The sequence below is a fragment of the Arabidopsis thaliana genome, chromosome 5, assembly GCF_000001735.4.
Source record: "Arabidopsis thaliana chromosome 5, partial sequence".
Classification (NCBI taxonomy): domain Eukaryota; kingdom Viridiplantae; phylum Streptophyta; class Magnoliopsida; order Brassicales; family Brassicaceae; genus Arabidopsis; species Arabidopsis thaliana.
In genome coordinates this window covers 25,936,417-25,953,838 of record NC_003076.8, presented here as the reverse complement: position 1 = coordinate 25,953,838, position 17,422 = coordinate 25,936,417, and the positions used below count along the sequence as shown (strand labels likewise).

Sequence of the window (17,422 nt, the reverse complement as noted above, 5' to 3'; positions counted from 1 at the left end):
GTTAAGAATCATTCATGACTTTTCAACTATGGTTTCTATTTGATAAGATTAATTTATTTGAGATACAGTATTCAAAATATTACTAAAACAGAGATGAGTCTAGTGAGTAGCTGAGTACAATGAGTATATTTATACGAAAAAGTTCCTAATTTCTAAATCTCTCTATACACAAGCAATACATGTGGCTCATGACCACTCTGTTGATGAACAACCAGAGTCTCCTCTCCAAAAATTATTATCGAACTTTAAGAAGACAGAGATGAGAGAGTGGTGGTGGTTTGACTAGTTGACCATCTCTTGCCTCTCAAGCTTCCATAAGATAATTTTATTTGCAGACCAGTGAAATTGTTAACACTCCTGTGAAATGCACAAAAGGGTTTATGGAGATTGAAGAAGCTTTAATACATTTCTTCTGTACAAATTAAGCCAAAAAATGAGTGTGAGAATTTGAGTCTGATAATGTAACTTGTAAACATCAAGAGGTGATAAATCATGACATACCAAGCAAGTTCTTAAGCTGTTCCAGTGATTAGTTTTTCCCGTTGATCGAACTTCTTAACCTTTATGATTCCGATTAGAACTTGGAGGCTGAAGAAAGCACATACTGTATATGCTATAGTTGCAGGTGTCTGAGAACACAAAGAAACAAGAACGTTGGTGAATTTGAGCAGACAAAGAGGTTTATAGGTGAAAAAAAAAGAACAAGAGTACCAACTTACTTTTATAGAATTCAGATACAAAATTGTTGCGAGATTGACTAAACTTCCTGCAGCAACAGCCTGTAGAGAAACACAATGGGTTTAACAAAAAGAGGAAAAGAAACCAACTTTAACACATAAAACAGAAAACATGAAATGCTTTCAAAGAACGACTTGAAGAGATTTTGATGTAAAAAAGACATGAGAATGGAAAGCTCTACTTACACTTCCTACTGTTTTTTGAACAGCTGCAACGCGTTGAAATGCCCTCTCAGACTCTAGCGCTCGGACCCTAAGCTTCAAATCACCTTGCTCCTGAGGATGAAAGTAAACTCATTAGAAAGAAATTCATGTAGAATGGGAGTTTGTGGTGGGTGAGAGTGTTAGTTTCTTACAAGTCGTTCAATGACTACAGCTAGCTTTTCAACTCTATCCGCTTGTCTAAATAGATTGTAGAATGCTTGTGATTGCCTGTCCCATCTCTTTCTCAGGTCCTACAATAGTTAATTTGATTGAATATGAATATAAAGCTATGTGATAAGATCATATATATAGTAGAGATAAGCCTTGCAAGTACCTTTACTACAACTTCCACTCCAGCTTCCCGAAACCGCAACAATTCCAAAGCATAGCTGGATAACAAAAGTATTTGAGTACTCTTCTGATTAACAAGAAGATAAAATATAGTGTGTTAAGACTCACGGTTTAGCAATCTCCGTTATATCAAATCGGGGGTCAAGACCTTTGCCGATGCCATCCAATACTGCAGAAGAAAGTAACCATTAGTATATTTTTTGAGTTTTGAACACAAAAAATACAAATTCGAATGACATTGCAAACCTGAAAAGGCTCTAACAACAAATGTGAATGTGGCGGGGAACCGGAAAGGCTGATCAGCCGCAATGGCTAATAAGTCTTCTCCGATTGCAGCCAACCTTTGCTTCTTTTTCTCTTGCTTTTCTTCCTTGCTTAGTGGCTTCTTGAACCCAAGCTCTTCTGCTGCTGCTATTTCTTCTTTCTCCTTTCTTTGTGCAGCAAGCCGCTCTTCAAAACTGTAACACAATCAGCTAAGTGATATTATCAGAGGGATAGTACTGGAATCTATTATGCACACACTCTCACACATACTTTAGAGAAACCAAACAAGTAACAATGATTTAATAGGTAGCTCGATGGATAAGAAGCAAGGGTACAAGGATCAAGTAAATTACCTGTTGAGAAAAAACAATGCTGTTCTTCTAACTGCCGTCAAATCTCCAGTTGGTACAAGCACTCCCATTTGAACCATAGCTTGAAGGACCTGCCACAAGAAGGTTAATTCATATATATTTAAGTATGAGCTCAGGTCGTATGCGGCATGTCGGTAGAAGACTGAAAGTGAGAACACCTTAGAGACTATACCTTATCTGGATCCTTTTCATAGACGCCATAAAATGCCTCCAACAAACCTTCTCTAATATTTGGGCTAATACTGCAAGTGTAAAACACGTTGTACAGAACCATAAGTTTAACAAGTTGATAAAAGGAGATCACATTTCTTCACCATATTGAACCGAAGCAGTTTTTCACATACTAACAGAGTCATGTTGTAGCATAATAAAATGTAGTACCTTCCCATCATTCCAAAGTCGTAAAATATCAGCCGCCCGCCATTGACATCATCAACTGCTATATTCCCAGGGTGCTGCAGAAAGATACATAAGCAAATTAGATTGTAGTCTTTTCGTATTGGTACACCAAATTAAAGATTGTTGACACTTAGTGTAAAAAAAAAAGGATAGAGACTTACAGGGTCGGCGTGGAAGAATCCATGAGATAAGATTTGCTCCAGGTAAGATTCAACAGCATATCTTCCTAGCCTGCATTGTACCAAGTTATCAATCAACAACAACGAAACTATTTTGGATTCAAAGAGAAATAACAAATATAAGTCTGGGAGGAAGATGTAAGAAAATACAAACCTTTTTCGATCAACACCTAACTGATCTAAGGCTTGTATCTTGTTAATCTTAATCCCAGGGACATACTCCATTGTCAGGACCTGCAAAGAACTCAATGCATAACTATTGCATTCGAGCTTAAGGCTTCACAAATGGTGAACTAATGGTCATAGGTAATAATAATACCTGAGGTGTAGTGTATTCCCAGTAGATGGATGGAACTTTTACATACTCTAAGTCTTTGAAGTTATTAGCAAACAACTCCGAATTAGCTGCTTCTTTTGTGTAATCAATTTCCTGAAAAAATATAGCACATTGTTATTACTGCAGTAGTTAGAGGTCACTCAAGTTGGGATACAGAAAGGAAGATTTGACTGAGCTTCTACGCAAAGGACAATTAGCAACAAAAGCACACTCAAAATCAAAATCATTTTCCTTTTTCTCTCCGGTAAAATGGTCCAAAACTTATTCACAAGAAGTGATAAAACATTAAACCACATCATCATACCTGGTACAAAACACTGGCACATTCATCATAGATTGCAACCCAATCTCTCTTTGCACCATCTGATTTTGGGTCCACCTTTTGGAGATACTCAGCGATCACCTAAATAGAAGCATAACAAAGTCATTGACTCAGCAGAACATCATGCAAATAGCTTCAGAAGAGCGGATAAGAAAATCACGAGATAAGGACGCTTGCAACATGGAAAAGCTCTATAATGACTGTGGTATAGAGACACTAACCCTCAAATTCTTAAGGTCAATATCAAAGAGATCCTTCAGACCAGGTCTCTGTACTTTAAGGACAACCTCTTGACCCTTAAGTCTTGCACGGTGAACTTGCCCTATATGAATTAAAAACAAAAACCATTAATTTTATTATCATCTCTTGCAAATTTATGAGAAGATTATCACAAAGACGTTTACCAAGACTAGCTGCAGCTATAGGTTCATAATCAAAACGGTCGAAAATGTCCTCAACAGAACCTCCAAGCTCCTCTTCAACAATGGATAAAGCTGTAGCAGAAGGGAAAGGAGGAACTTGATCCTGCAAAGCATAAGATCATAAAACTTAAAAAAGAAGAGCCTCACAGGCCACAAGTACAAATTCAAATAGAATAAAAAGAAATCAAACCTGAAGTTCTGACAATTGATCAACATACTCTTGAGGAAGAATATCCACTCTAGTAGAGAACTGTTGCCCAATTTTGATAAATGTAGGACCTAATCTCAAAATGTTTTCTTTCAACCACTTAGCCAAAACCTTCCTTCTTAAAACCTTCTTCTCTTCAGTCATTCCCCCTTATACACATGATTTTTCAAGAATTTAGACAAAATGAGAATCGTCCTAATCCTAGACGTAAGCAAACAAAAACAAGTATCAACCTTTATAAGAGAACTTCTTATTGCTTAACCAAGTCCTGAAAATAAACTGTACAACAAAACCCCAAATCTCCAATGTTCTTTGAATAGTTGAGTAAGTCTTGAATCTATTCCATCGACCACCAGGTGTAACAGAAACCTGTAAAACAATATTAAAGTAGCAAACTTTCAAGGAATTGAATCATTAAACAAAACGATATTGATTAAAAGTACATTACTTTATACCTCAACTTGTTTTTGTTGAGTGTTGTTCTTAAACCAAGCATCCTCTTGACCAATATCTTCTACTCTCTTCTTCCTCACTTCTTCTTTTCTCTTCTTTGTCACTTCCTCCGTTTCCACCGTTACACTTCCGTTCACATACTTCACCAAACTACCGTTACCGTTCAAACGAGCACTTCCGTTAAAATCTCCGTTGACGGATTTTCTCGCAGAGCCGTTACCGTTTAAACGTGCACTTCCGTTGTAATCACCGTTGATCTTCACTGCATTATCACGATCTTCAACAGCGACATTATCGTCTTTAGAAGCTCTGATTAATCTCGTACGAATCCGGAGATTGTGATTGTAGCTTAATCGGTTTCTGGGTAAGAAGATCCCGGCGATTGAAACGGAACGAGTGATTGTTGGAGATTGTCTTGAGTTGAAATTGATGTTTGGTAAAAGCAGAGACGACGATGAAGAAGAAGAAGTCGCCATTGATGGTAATACTTCGGAAGAGAGATCTCAAGTTAAACCCTAGTTTCTCATGGATTATTTGCGTACAAGAGATTTTGAAGAAGAAGAAGAAGAAGAAGGTGAAGACTTGTTGTTTGTTGGCACTTTGCAGTGAGAGGTTTTTTGAGGTTCATGACGAACCACAGAGAATGTTAAAAAAAAAAATTATGATAAAATAAAAGGGGTGGATATGAAAAGGACACGTGGCATAAGATGAGATTAGTGAAGGAGATGTTCTTGTGTTTTGATTGGTTGTGTTAAGACACCTCATCGTGTTATTTATCGGAGCCACAAACATTGTGCGATTTTTTTTATTGTTCCTTTTTCCAAACACTTTTATGGTCCATCTTCAAACCAAACTGATTGGTTCGGTCCTAAACTCGACTACTTGGTATGTTAATCTGGTCCTAAGCTATATGTATGACTTTTAGTTCAATTAAGTACTGAACCGATCCTATTCATTGAACAGAAAGCACCTAGAAACATCAAATTATCGCTAAAAATCGAGTAAACATATTATTACCTATTTAATTGACATTAACATATACATTGTATAATTTGAAGAATTCGTTGAACTTACAAGTTAATTCAGATATTTGGTCAAGTATTTTTCCTATATTAAGCTAATTATGACGAATTTTTAAAAATACAAATTAAATCAGAGGAAAAAGTTGGAAATTCGAAACTTTTCACTAGTCACGAAGCGACCAAAGTCTTACAACTTAAATACTTTTCTCAAAGTTGCAAATTTACCCCATAAGTTATATTTTAAGGCTATGGAAGCCCTCCTCCTCCCTCCTTCGCCGGAACCCCAAAATCAAATCACCAATCCGGCGAATTCAAAGCCAAATCATCAATCTGGTGACGTACATAAAGATGAGACGATGATGATGAAGAAGAAGAAGGATACGAATCCATCGAATTTGGAAAAGAGAAAACTCAAGGGAAAGAAGAAAGAGATTATGGACAACGACGAAGCTTCTTCGTCCTATTGTTCTACATCTTCTACCTCTAATTCAAATTCTACTAAAAGGGTTACGAGAGTGGTTCATAGATTACGAAACCCTATGCGGTTAGGTATGGCTCGACGAAGCGTTGGTGAACGACAAGCTGAAAAATTGGCGAAGCCTCTGGGCTTTTCACTTGCCGCTTTTGCTAATATGGTTCGATCAATTTCCAAACTTTGATCTTTATTGCATCACATAACTGTTTTGATACGAAATTGGCTTTGCTGGTACGGGTTGTTCCTATAGTTGACCTTGCGTGAATACTAGGTTTTGGTTGTGTTGAAAGTTTTGATCTTTAGATAGTATTAAATACAAAGTCTTTCAATTTAGGCTTTGTTGATTCAAAACTGGACAGAGGAGAGGATCTGAATCAGAGTCAAAAGGATTGAATCTGAATTTTCTTCTCTCAGTACTTGCGTGAATTCTTCACCCTGAATCGAAGAGAGGATCTTCTCCTCAAATTATAATCAGAGTCAATCAATAGAAGCTGAAGTTCTTCTTGGGGGTCTCTATGATCGAGCTTCAATGTAACATTGCAAATTTATATTGTCTTCTCTCTCACTTGCCTTAAAGCTTGAGCCTTTCTAGTTTCTACTCGGATTTGTAGTTCTGATTGTGATTTCACCAAATTTCATCCTACCTAGCCGCCAAAGTCATTGACTTGCATATGCTCTGTAGTTCTTACTCTGTTTCTACTCTGTTTTATTGTTCTCTAGGTTATTGCGAGAAAGAATGCCGCAGGTCAGAATGTTTATGTTGATGATCTTGTTGAGGTAAGTAGTATGAACTTCAAATGATTTCTTCTCAGTTTCTGTTCAATCTTTCTTTTGCCATCGTTTTGGTAGTGATACAAGAACTTCATTGATTATGCTCTCCAGATCTTTGCTACTCTTGTCGAAGAATCATTAGCCAATGTAAGCTAAAATCCCCCTCTATGTTTTCCGCATTTTTATATTTATAGACTTTCTGATTCATAATGTTGTGGTTACAGGTTTATGGTAATAAGCTTGGTTCCTTTGCGACCAACTTTGAGCAAACATTCAGCAGTACTCTAAAGATCCTTAAATTGACCAATGAATGTGCAAATCCACATCAGTCAAACAATAATGATGGTGGGAGTTGTAATTTAGATCGCTCTACCATAGACGGATGCTCAGACACCGAGCTATTTGAGAGGGAGACTTCATCTGCTACGTCTGCTTATGAAGTGATGCAAGGCAGTGCAACAGCAACCTCTTTGATGAATGAGCTTGCCCTTTTCGAAGAGACTCTACAACTCTCTTGTGTCCCTCCTAGAAGTTCAGCAATGGCTTTGACCACAGACGAAAGGTTTTTAAAAGAGCAAACACGAGCAAACGACCTAAAGACCGTGGAGATTGGTCTTCAAATAAGAGAGTTAAGGTGCAAAGAGACGGCGCTAGGATTAAAATTTGAATCAAACAACCTGGGGAAAGCGGCGCTAGAGTTGGATGTTTCGAAAGCTGCATTCAGAGCGGAGAAATTCAAAACCGAATTAGAAGATACAAGAAAAGAAGAGATGGTCACAAGAATCATGGATTGGCTCCTCGTAAGTGTCTTCAGCATGTTGGCTTCTATGGTACTTGGCGTTTACAATTTTTCAATAAAGAGAATCGAGGATGCTACCTCAGTATGCGACCAATCCGAGGAGAAAAGTTCGTCGTGGTGGGTTCCTAAACAAGTTTCATCGATTAACTCAGGCTTCAACACCTTCATCTGCCGGGTTCGAGTTTGGGTGCAGATATTTTTCGGTGTGTTAATGATCATTGTCTTCACTTACTTTCTAAACAAACGATCATCAGGTACGAAGCAGACAATGCCGATAAGTTTCATCGTTCTTTTCCTCGGTATATTTTGCGGTGTATCGGGTAAATTGTGTGTGGACACATTGGGCGGTGATGGCAAACTCTGGCTAATAGTTTGGGAAGTGTTTTGCCTTTTGCAATTCGTTGCAAATGTCTTCACATTGGCTTTGTATGGTCTAATGTTCGGTCCTATAAACGTGACTCAAGAGACCAGATCGAACCGTTGTAACAGTATGTTTCCATATTGGGCAAGGCGCAGTGTCGTGTATGTGGTGATTCTGTTTGTTCTTCCAGTCATAAACGGTCTTTTGCCATTTGCAACATTTGGTGAATGGAGAGACTTCGCTATGTATCACCTTCATGGTGGGTCTGACTATGCTTGAGACGAGGAGGCCATCTTTGTATTGTAATTTATTGTAACGATTTGGGTTTTTTAATCTTATTTTATTTTATGGGTGCTGTTGAAACAATTGTATCGCTATTACAAAGTTATGTATTCGAGTTATATGTTTGTATTGTTGTCAAAAGAAATTAAAATTATGCTTTTCGATATGACAAAATTTCATGGGTCAAATGGTACTTTATCTTATCAAGTTTTTGGATAAAAGTGCAAGTCAGTTTTGATTTGGAAGCTGGTTTAAATTGGATTGAACAATTTGATTTTTATGTTTGACAGCAATTGAACAGTTTGATTAAATTGTAAGTATTATGAATTTATGATGATGGTGATATCATATATAGAAGAAAATATTATGATATTGTGGGTGGGTCAAGTGGGTAAATGAGCAGGATTCTCTAATGTCTTAAAAATTCGATAATAATAATACAGAGAGACCTTTTTCTTTTATTTTCTCCATCCTCTTAATCGGCTTATCGGATCCGAATCCGGACCCGAAAGCCTGAAAACCCGACGATTAATTGCACGATGTCCGATGCTCCGTCGTCTTCCCCGGATGCCACGGCGTCGCACTGGTGCTATCACTGCAACAAACGCGTCGTCGTTGAAACCTTAGATGACTTTGTCGTGTGCTGCGAATGTAACAAAGGTTTCGTCGAGTCAATTCAACCGACTCCCGCCGCTTATTCATCGCCGGCGCCACCGCAGCCACTTTCCCCAGATCTGAATGTAGAAGACTCCAGTATTGGCTCGCATTTCCTCCAGATGCTCCGCTTGTTAGCCCACGCGCCTTCTCAGCGTTCACCACCACGACACCTTGATGTTTTATCTTACGAAGATGATTTCTTCAGGTTGGAGCTCAATAGTAGAAACGAAATCGACGATGACGAAGACGAAGATGAAGATGATGGAGATGAAGAAGAAGAGGATGAGGAAGAGAATTTAACCGTCAACGACGAAGAAGACGAAGAAGATGATCTGAGGAGGAGAAATCGTTTTCCTCTCACGACGACGCAGTCGAGAACCGGAAGAAACAGAATTCTCGATTGGGCTGAGATTTTGATGGGAATCGAAGACAATTCGATTGAGTTCCGTATGGAATCAGATCGATACGCAGGAAATCCGGCTGATTACATAGACGATGCAGCCGGATACGAAGCTTTGCTACAGAATTTAGCAGAAGGAGATGGTGGTGGTGGCGGAGGAAGGAGAGGCGCACCACCGGCTGCGAAATCGGCAATAGAGGCATTGGAGACTTTCGAGGTTAGTTCTTCGGAGGGAGAGATGGTTATGGTTTGTGCTGTGTGTAAAGATGGAATGGTGATGGGAGAAACTGGTAAGAAGTTACCGTGTGGACATTGTTACCACGGAGATTGTATTGTGCCATGGTTAGGAACAAGGAACTCTTGTCCTGTCTGTAGATTCCAGCTTGAGACTGATGATGCTGAATATGAGGAAGAGAGGAAAAAAAGAACTTCTACCGTGTCAGATTCTGCTGCTGCTTCTTCTTCTTCTTCAACTTCTCGTTACTGAAGTGGAGGAAATGCCCCCATTTGTTGTTACTTTTGTTGTTACTCTTTCTCTTTAGATTAATCTTTGCTTAGTCTCTCAACACTATTTGGTTGGTTGCATGTTGCATCAAAGAAGCGAGAAAACAGAGAACAAAAAAAAAAAATCCGGCTCCAAAAAGACAATTGTTATTTGTAAGTGTGTTGTATCTTTGGCCTAAACAATCCCATAGTGGTTTCTTTGATTCTCAGTTGTTCATAAAGTTTGCCGAAACAAAAAGGTTCCTGGGTTTAGGAGAAACGGTTACAGGACTTCGTGAGCCTTCCCGAAGTACCTGTTTATGAACGGGGACTGCACAGAGACCAACAAACTTATATCAGATTTTGGCAATAATATTCAGAGTTCCATTGACAAACTAAGTTGGATTTGTTTTGTACCTTCTCAATTCCTGCAGTGTGGGGTGTGTCTGGTGAAGGCAATGGATAAAACTTGTACAACCTCATTTCTTGATAGGCTTTTTTTGTTTCTTCGCTCAGTCCTTCCTTTGCTTTCTCTAGGGCTTCTTGTGCCTGCCAATTGTAGAATCCATTGTTAAGTATATGTGCGGCTCTGTAGCAGAGGGTATGAAACATGATACCGTGTCATAAGCTGCCATAGCTTTGTCACTTTTCTCTTTGACAAACTCCTGAAAAAAGGAAACATATGGGTGAGTGATTTTAGAGACCTCCCTCAAATGAATTCATCAAATCAATTCCAGCTCTTGCTTGCTTACCTCGAACGCAACCTTTTGTTCCGGGAGTAATACCTCCTCATTGATCAGACTGTCGGTGAATTCCTAAAATAAACTGAGATGAGAAGTAATTCAAGTAAGGTGTTTTATTGGAAAAGTCAGATACTGCACCTCAATGACGCTTTTCACCCAGTCATATTCACATTCAACCTGCACAAAGGAAAAGTAAGTTTGATTAAAAATGAAACTACCAAATTGTATTGTCGATCAGTTAAGAAAGACAAAAATAACTTACTGGTGGCTCAGAAGGGAACATTATTTTAACCACAGTGCTCTTCTCAGAGTCATCAACCTTATATGGGTTGTTGATGTCTGCAAATCATAGTAAAACAGTAATATTTACAGTATGATGTCTAGGGAAAACAAATCTCAAGCAAATGAAAACATGGTACTGAGAATATAACATCAATAACAACCAGCTAAGCATCAAAATTAGAGCTCACAAGGAAGGCAATAGTTGAACTTTTTAACACGATCGTCAGGCAAATGTTTGAGAGCAGACCTGCAAAGAAAATATACAAAGCTAGGCTGAATACACCAAATTCTGCACTCGTTAAGTTACTGAATGTGAATGGGAATGATCGAAGAATGCAAAGTGTTGCATCACGTTTTCAGATAAAGCTATCTGCTTCAAAACCATATGTAATGTAATTCTTTTTCCTCTACAAAGCGAATGAACAAATCACGTCTTCTATAACTTCCTAACTTGCATGGTAACAAGACATTGGGAGGAAAAGATACCACAGAGTATTTACCTTCTCTGAGTACAGCCCAAGATGAAAATTGGAAAGTTCTTATTATCAACTTGTCTATCCCTGCAGAAGAACAAAAGCAGATGAAATTAGCAACAACTCCCATAAACATCAAAAGTAAGAAGAGTAATACACAAATATACTATCTGTTTCATTGCTTAAGACCCTCTCACGAAAATATGTGTACAACTCAGGGATGTCTATATACCTTTGTTCAAGTGGGATGTAAGGAACCCAAGCCATTTTCATAGTTTTCATTGCAATAATTTCCCCAACCTCTCCTTGAACCGATGCAACTCCTATCTCATCAGAAGGGGGAATAGGTGAATCAATCTGTAAATAGATAAGAACCAAAATTAACCGTCAGTTATAGATAAACAATATGATCTTGTTTTCCAATCACAATGCCGAGCTTATTTTTCAAACACCAGTGACATGATATAAAAAACGAAACCAAAGCTTACACAAACGACAACAGGAACAAGGACATCCTTGTTTTCATCTTTGTAAGTGACTGAATGAGCTGCAATGATAAGATAGATGATATCAAAAGGGGAAGAGAGAGATGCACATTGCAGTACCAGATGACTTTGCAAGCAAATCAGTCGACAAGATAAATGTCACCTTAATCTAATACCAAGAAACAAATAGTGCTATCTAGGTATAACTTACACTCAGTGCAGCCAAAAACATAGACTTGCTTCCCATAGAGCTCTCCACCTTCCTCCAGAGCTTCCTGTCATACAAAGCAAAGAGTACTTCATAACATACTAGTTAAGCACAGAAAAAAAAGTTATGCCACACTAAATGAACTATAAATTATTAACAATGGGAAATGAAACAGTATTATAGAAGCCACTTACTTCAAGATTTGTAAAATCCCAGTTGAATTCATTAAGTGCATCCTGTTGGTCCCACTGTATTCACAATATACAGAGCATAAGCCACAAATACAACAGTTTGATCATGAGGATAAGAGAGCTCCAAAAGCAATGTTGCTGCCAAACTTCTTGAAACTAAATACCTCCGTTCCCACTGAAAATGTAGCCTTCCACAAATCCTCCTGTTATACAAAACAAACATGAAAACCAAAACAAAGGTTCATAAAACTCAAAATGTTCCAAAATTTCTGAGCAAAACATCATGGGGACGACAAGAAATTATAATTCTATGAAAGAAACATCACACAAATCTTCAAGAAAAGTTTCTATCCAAGACGCTATAATTATAACATTCTGCAAGAACAACAAAACGTAAGAAAATATCTCAGATCTAACTTCGTAATCGTTAAACACACACACACAACAAGTCAGCGAAAGGCGAGTAGCAAATCCAAACCAGAAGATGAGGAAAATAGAATACCAGATTACGCTTCTCTTCGAAGTACTCAGGCTCAGATGCTTGCGCCTTGGTCGTTTTGGCTCGCTTCTTGGCTCTAGGAGTCGATACTTTCTTCTCCGCTTCCGTCTTTGTGCCTCTCTTACGCTTACCACGACGAAGCTGCGGTTCTGAAGACGACGCACCTTTCGCCTCCTCCTTTTGGCTCGCACTCTCATCAGGCTTCACCGCTTCTTCTTCCTCCTCTTTGTCTTCTCTCGCCGCTTCTTCTTTTTCCTCCTCCTTGTCCTCTTTCGCCTCTTCTTCGTTCCCTCCCTCCTCCGCAGCCTTAGATTCAACCTTCGCCGCTTCCTCTTCCTGATTCTCGTTCGCTTCTTCTTCGTTTTTTCCCTCCTCCTCAGGCGCCGGAGATTCCACCTTATCCTCCGTTTCCTCTGTCTCCTGAGTAGGCTGTGTCTCCTGCGTCGTCGTGGCCTCTACCACCGCATCATCGTTCTTACTCGCCGACGAAGACGCACCAGTTTTACGGCCTCCTCGCGAACCTCCTCTCGAACCTCCTCTCTTCTTCGTTCCCTTCCTCATTCTCGAGTGTAACTAGACCAAAAAAAAATCCAAAAAACACAAAGTTATCAGCGAGAGGAGGAGAATGTGAATCTTCAGCTTTGGCTAGAAGAAGAGAGAAACAGAGGGAAAAAGCAACCTGGGGTATTAATGGCGGTTAGGATCTGAGAATTTCGAAAATCAAAGAAGACGAAGAGGTTTTTTTGGACTGTACCTCTCTCTCTTTTCAGTCGTCCTTTCTTGCGTGATTTTAACGTCCCATCCATCAGTAGATGTAAATAAGAATTTGTTAGTTTTTGTTTTCTTTTTTTCCTTTCTTTTATTTTCCCTCAAAAAATAAATTAAGCGCGGGGACTTAAGGGGTAATATCGTAATTATTTACTCATTTAAACCTTCATTACGTATGTTTATCGCTGACGTGTCATACATCCAACGGCTAAATGTTATCTTTCAGCGTGTATGATGAATATGGAAAAATAGAAATCTTTTTTAATTTGCACCAATGAAAATGACAGGCTGGATAATAGTAATTAATATCTCCAAAACCGGAGAATAATAGCATTAACTAATAGATAAACAATTAACTCTTCAAGGATGTCGTCAGTCGTCAGTCGTCAGTCGTCACCATTTACTTAAGTTTAAAGACAATTTATGGGTCGACAATCTGGTCTTTACAAATCATTAATGGGCTAAATAGGTTAGGCCCATAGAGGCTTAAGCTGCATTTAGCAAGTATTTTTTGTTCAAATTCAGTTGCATGACTCGACAAGATCCTGTGAAGAAGGTATCTTGCGAGATGAACTAAGCGATGATAAATCATGATTCTGCAATTAAATTCTCCTATTCTGTAACGAAACAATAAAATAAAACTCGATCTTTATTAATCCAATTCATATTCGAAACAAATGACTATAAAAAAACTCCACTGTATTATAGCTCTAAGTATTTTATACAAATGCATTTATTTGTTTAATTTCCTCGGTATATGAATGAACTCTAATTGTGTTTGCCTCCTTTTCCTGAACTTGGCGTAGGCTTAGTCTTGTTCTTCCCTCTCGCTTTGATTTCAATGGTCATGCCATCTTCTTCTTCTTCTTCTTCCTCCTCCTTTATATCGATACTCTCATCTTCCTCGCTGTGTGATGACGAAAGATCGCAAGAAGAAGATGATGATGATGAACTTTCGAGACCGGAACACTTCAAGAGAGGAATCGTCACTGAAGATTGATCAAAGAACGTAAATGGGATCAAAGAACCGTTATCTTCTCCATTTCTGAGATTCTCCATCGTTGACTTCTTAATCTTTTTTTGGGAAAGAGATTTAGTGTTGTGTGTTATTAGGTTGATGATGGAACTTGGTAACACATATGCGACTCCTTTTAAAGGGATATCACTTGGGTAGTTGTTGGTCAACTATTTTTGGTGTGTTGACCGTTTCTATGATAAACCGGTTTTGTTAGGTACATACAGACTTTGGAAAAGTTGGTGCCGGTATGTTGAAAACCGATAATGCTTATTTGGTTTTATGTTGAAGTGAATAAAATAACAATTTTGACTCTAATCTACGTGGCGCGCGGTCAAAATATGGCAGCAACTCTTGAGAGAATTTGGTTTTGGTCAAAGTCAATTCACGCTCTTCTTTGGTTTTTGTTTGAATTAAGTTATTAAACAAATGTTGAATAGGTAATTCAAAGGAAGATCTTTGATTATTCAAATTAATGCTAAAGCTTAGTATTTTGAAAATCTAATTTAACAAGAACAAAAGAATTATCTATTGGGTACTTTGTTAAATATTTCAAATTCAATTAAGAGGTCAATGATTGGACAAAGGACTTGTTTTTCTTGCATAAGAATATAAAGTGTTCATGTAGATCATACTATAGAATTTAAGTTTGAAAATCAAATTTTGTAAAGATATAAAATTTCAGATAATATCATAATTGTAATATTGCATATCCCATTCCCACATTAAAATAAAAATCAAACATATATTCCTTTGGTTTAATGCACTTTTTTCGTCGCCACTGGGCATAATGCATTTATGCCTTTTTAGGTGTTGTGGTCCCTCATAAATTGTAATATTTCAAATTTGTGAATGATTATTGTAGGCCTAATTACAAAGACCCCCAAACTTTAATCAGACCATACCTTCTTGTGTAAATACTAAATTGTGGTTCTACGATGAGGTAACTACGAGACTTATCACCAGATTATGAGTTTTTTAAAAAAAGAACACCAAAAAAATCATGATGTCTAAAGTCACAGTGAAGATTGTTAAATGTGTTTTATATTCGAAGTTGGTGTTGCTTCTGCTCCTCGTGGAGTATATTTTATTAAATCATAGAGCGATCATGCGTTACTCATAGAGAGCACTCGTCAACTTTGTATATAATATTACCATTCATAATGCACGTTGTGAATTGTGATAGGATGATTATCACTGCGTTTAAGGTTTTTGTTTATTTTATTTTATAACATCTAACTTTATAAATTATTGGTATGATGATCTATAAACAAAAGTATGGTGAATGCAAAACTTAATTCTTTAGTAATTTTACATGACCATTCTATGAGTGAAGACATTAAATTATAATTAATGTGAGCTAGCTAGGTAGAACCAAATAGCTGTTGACTGTTAAAATAAATCCAAAAATATCAATTAGGTTCGTCTTTAATGTTGTTTAACATTTGACAGATACGTTCGATATGGATGGATATTAAATGCGTTCAATTAATATTGATACTGGTTATGAACTTATGATGGTCGAACATATTTACTTTTGTTCAACCCAAATATCACATCAAATACGGGAAAAAAAAAATGCATGAAATAAAGAGGAAAAAACTCGTATAGTGAACAAGAACTTAATGAAATTTTGTTTGTCTGTAGATTGTTGATATAATAAAAAAGTAAAACAGTGATATTAAATTAACACATTTCGACTGCAAATAATTAGACTAAACAATGTAACTTAAAGTGCCTAATTATGTTGGCCAGGACGGCCTGAGCTAACTTTCTCCTTCCCCCTTTGCTTTGCCTTGACCTTTGTGGCTCTACTCGTCACAACGACCTCCTCCTTTTCCATGGTAACGTCTTCTTTTTCCTCCTTCTGCAATTATAAACACATGTACATATCTGTTGGATTCATGTTATATAATATTCCTAAAACATTGCTAATGACTTTTAAAACCAAAATATAATTACCTGATTCTTATTCTCATCTAAACGTAATTTGATATTTTTAACAGGATTAACTCAAAGTAAAAATAGCTAAATACTTTGATCATATCCTAGCTAACTCCAAAAGTATTGGAAAATATATTTATATACAAACGTTCATTTATAAATTGTTACTACCAAATCTTTAACATCTTTTTCATTTTTTTTGGTGTTCAAATAAGAGATTAAATTATTTCCATTTTTAAAAATTCCATGCATAACCGCTTTATAGTGTATACAGAACAGACATAAATTAATAATCTCATATTAGTCCAAAATATACTCTTGCAAAGCTTACCGGCTGTTTCGAAGTTCCGGGAGAGGACGTTGTCGGAGAATCTTGATGAAAAAGACCAAGGCATTTCAAGATAGCTCTGAGGGTTTGGTCGAGGCACTGAAGAGGAATCCATAGGTGACTTTCTTCGCTTCGTCTATCTGATTTCTCCATTGAGATCTGATAAGACAGAGGAAAACTTTTATTAATCTGATTAGTTTTGGTGAGAGGAGTGAAGCTGTTTTTTATATGTGAGTGATTGCGCAGAGAGACATCTTTGCCTTTTATAGTGGGCTAACTCGGTATTGGGTGTGACTCTTTATTACTATAAAATACATTTTCATAAATCTTGACTCTTTTTTATTTTTTGGTGAATTCATAAATCGTGACTTTTGAATAAGAATAACTAGTCCATTTTCTGATTCTTTGATTAATTAGTTGACAAAAAATAATCAAGAATGACATTCATTCACGCGTAATTATAAATATATATGATTTGTTGTTGTTATTAGTGAAAATAAGCATGTGGCGTTTGGCTTTAGGTAGGTTGATGACTCAGCTAATATTTTACATATACTGGAATAAACATTACAAACAAAAACGAAAACAGTTCACTCGTCGTCGTCCGATGACGAATGTTGGACTATAGATTGAATATTTAATATTTCCCCTAATTTCTTATAGGAAGTTTGGATCAAATAAATAAATTACAATCGAACTAAATATTTATGGTCATTAGTATGTTCAGAATATAAATTTTTTTTTTATTTTTTAAATACATTAATTTTTAAAAAATACATCAAATGGTTAAAAGTTTGTTTATTGAATTAGGAGAAAGATGAATGATTGACTAAAATACGATGCTCTTACTTCTTATAATTGTTTTGTTGTCTTGGATTGGTTCTATAAAGCCACGACGATAATGTAATTAAACAATTGTATTTTTTGTTCCCCTTATAAAACAAATCATATATATGAAAATTGGTCAACTCTCTCCAAATGAATAACAC

General features: G+C 37.0%; 6 protein-coding genes and 1 long non-coding RNA gene across 12 annotated transcripts; 2 read left to right on the top strand and 5 right to left on the bottom strand.

Moving 5' to 3' along the window:
* Positions 1-15: 15 nt before the first annotated feature.
* ATH13 (ABC2 homolog 13) lies at positions 16-4,885 on the bottom strand. 2 transcript variants are annotated; one of them, NM_125893.5, is made up of 20 exons: positions 4,250-4,885; positions 4,028-4,163; positions 3,777-3,943; positions 3,569-3,689; positions 3,386-3,486; positions 3,147-3,245; positions 2,825-2,935; positions 2,660-2,739; positions 2,488-2,557; positions 2,309-2,382; positions 2,100-2,169; positions 1,910-1,998; positions 1,539-1,750; positions 1,401-1,461; positions 1,276-1,330; positions 1,094-1,192; positions 924-1,013; positions 720-779; positions 502-629; positions 16-357 (listed from the first exon to the last, which is right to left on the bottom strand). In NM_125893.5, the coding sequence occupies exons 1-19, from the start codon at positions 4,721-4,723 to the stop codon at positions 513-515; spliced, it is 2,286 nt and encodes a 761-aa protein (NP_201299.2). In that variant the 5' UTR covers positions 4,724-4,885; the 3' UTR covers positions 16-357; positions 502-512. The 2 variants fall into 2 exon arrangements, with proteins under 2 accessions (NP_201299.2, NP_851271.1); NM_180940.2 differs by having other exon boundaries at positions 17-412.
* A 556-nt stretch (positions 4,886-5,441) lies between these two features.
* On the top strand, positions 5,442-8,156 carry CPR5. Its single transcript, NM_125892.4, has 4 exons — positions 5,442-5,904; positions 6,465-6,521; positions 6,627-6,662; positions 6,740-8,156. Exons 1-4 carry the CDS (start codon positions 5,518-5,520, stop codon positions 7,952-7,954), a joined length of 1,695 nt encoding a protein of 564 aa, NP_569003.1. The 5' UTR covers positions 5,442-5,517; the 3' UTR covers positions 7,955-8,156.
* Positions 8,157-8,396: 240 nt separating this feature from the next.
* CIP8 (COP1-interacting protein 8) lies at positions 8,397-9,951 on the top strand. The gene has a single exon (NM_125891.3). The coding sequence runs from the start codon at positions 8,497-8,499 to the stop codon at positions 9,499-9,501; it is 1,005 nt and encodes a 334-aa protein (NP_201297.1). The 5' UTR covers positions 8,397-8,496; the 3' UTR covers positions 9,502-9,951.
* AT5G09285 lies at positions 9,214-9,473 on the bottom strand. Its single transcript, NR_143198.1, has one exon. It is a non-coding gene; the product is annotated as an other RNA (long non-coding RNA).
* AT5G64910 (Serine/Threonine-kinase) lies at positions 9,725-13,178 on the bottom strand (the record flags this gene model as incomplete). Of its 5 annotated transcripts, none has more annotated exons than NM_001203686.1 (15): positions 13,058-13,128; positions 12,382-12,951; positions 12,044-12,082; positions 11,883-11,936; positions 11,692-11,755; positions 11,484-11,533; positions 11,228-11,352; positions 11,023-11,082; positions 10,711-10,769; positions 10,503-10,579; positions 10,379-10,417; positions 10,250-10,312; positions 10,115-10,162; positions 9,915-10,046; positions 9,725-9,811 (listed from the first exon to the last, which is right to left on the bottom strand). In NM_001203686.1, the coding sequence occupies exons 2-15, from the start codon at positions 12,937-12,939 to the stop codon at positions 9,725-9,727; spliced, it is 1,455 nt and encodes a 484-aa protein (NP_001190615.1). In that variant the 5' UTR covers positions 12,940-12,951; positions 13,058-13,128. The 5 variants fall into 5 exon arrangements, with proteins under 5 accessions (NP_001190615.1, NP_001331176.1, NP_001331174.1 ...); NM_001345655.1 differs by having other exon boundaries at positions 9,781-9,828; positions 11,484-11,542; positions 13,058-13,178; NM_001345656.1 differs by lacking the exon at positions 13,058-13,128 and adding an exon at positions 13,133-13,178 and having other exon boundaries at positions 9,781-9,828; positions 11,484-11,542.
* Positions 13,179-13,758: 580 nt separating this feature from the next.
* On the bottom strand, positions 13,759-14,277 carry PROPEP3 (elicitor peptide 3 precursor). Its single transcript, NM_125889.2, has one exon. It carries the CDS (start codon positions 14,203-14,205, stop codon positions 13,915-13,917), a length of 291 nt encoding a protein of 96 aa, NP_569002.1. The 5' UTR covers positions 14,206-14,277; the 3' UTR covers positions 13,759-13,914.
* Positions 14,278-15,662: 1,385 nt separating this feature from the next.
* Positions 15,663-16,761, bottom strand: PROPEP1 (precursor of peptide 1). Its single transcript, NM_125888.4, has 2 exons — positions 16,437-16,761; positions 15,663-16,028 (listed from the first exon to the last, which is right to left on the bottom strand). Exons 1-2 carry the CDS (start codon positions 16,584-16,586, stop codon positions 15,900-15,902), a joined length of 279 nt encoding a protein of 92 aa, NP_569001.1. The 5' UTR covers positions 16,587-16,761; the 3' UTR covers positions 15,663-15,899.
* Positions 16,762-17,422: the final 661 nt, after the last annotated feature.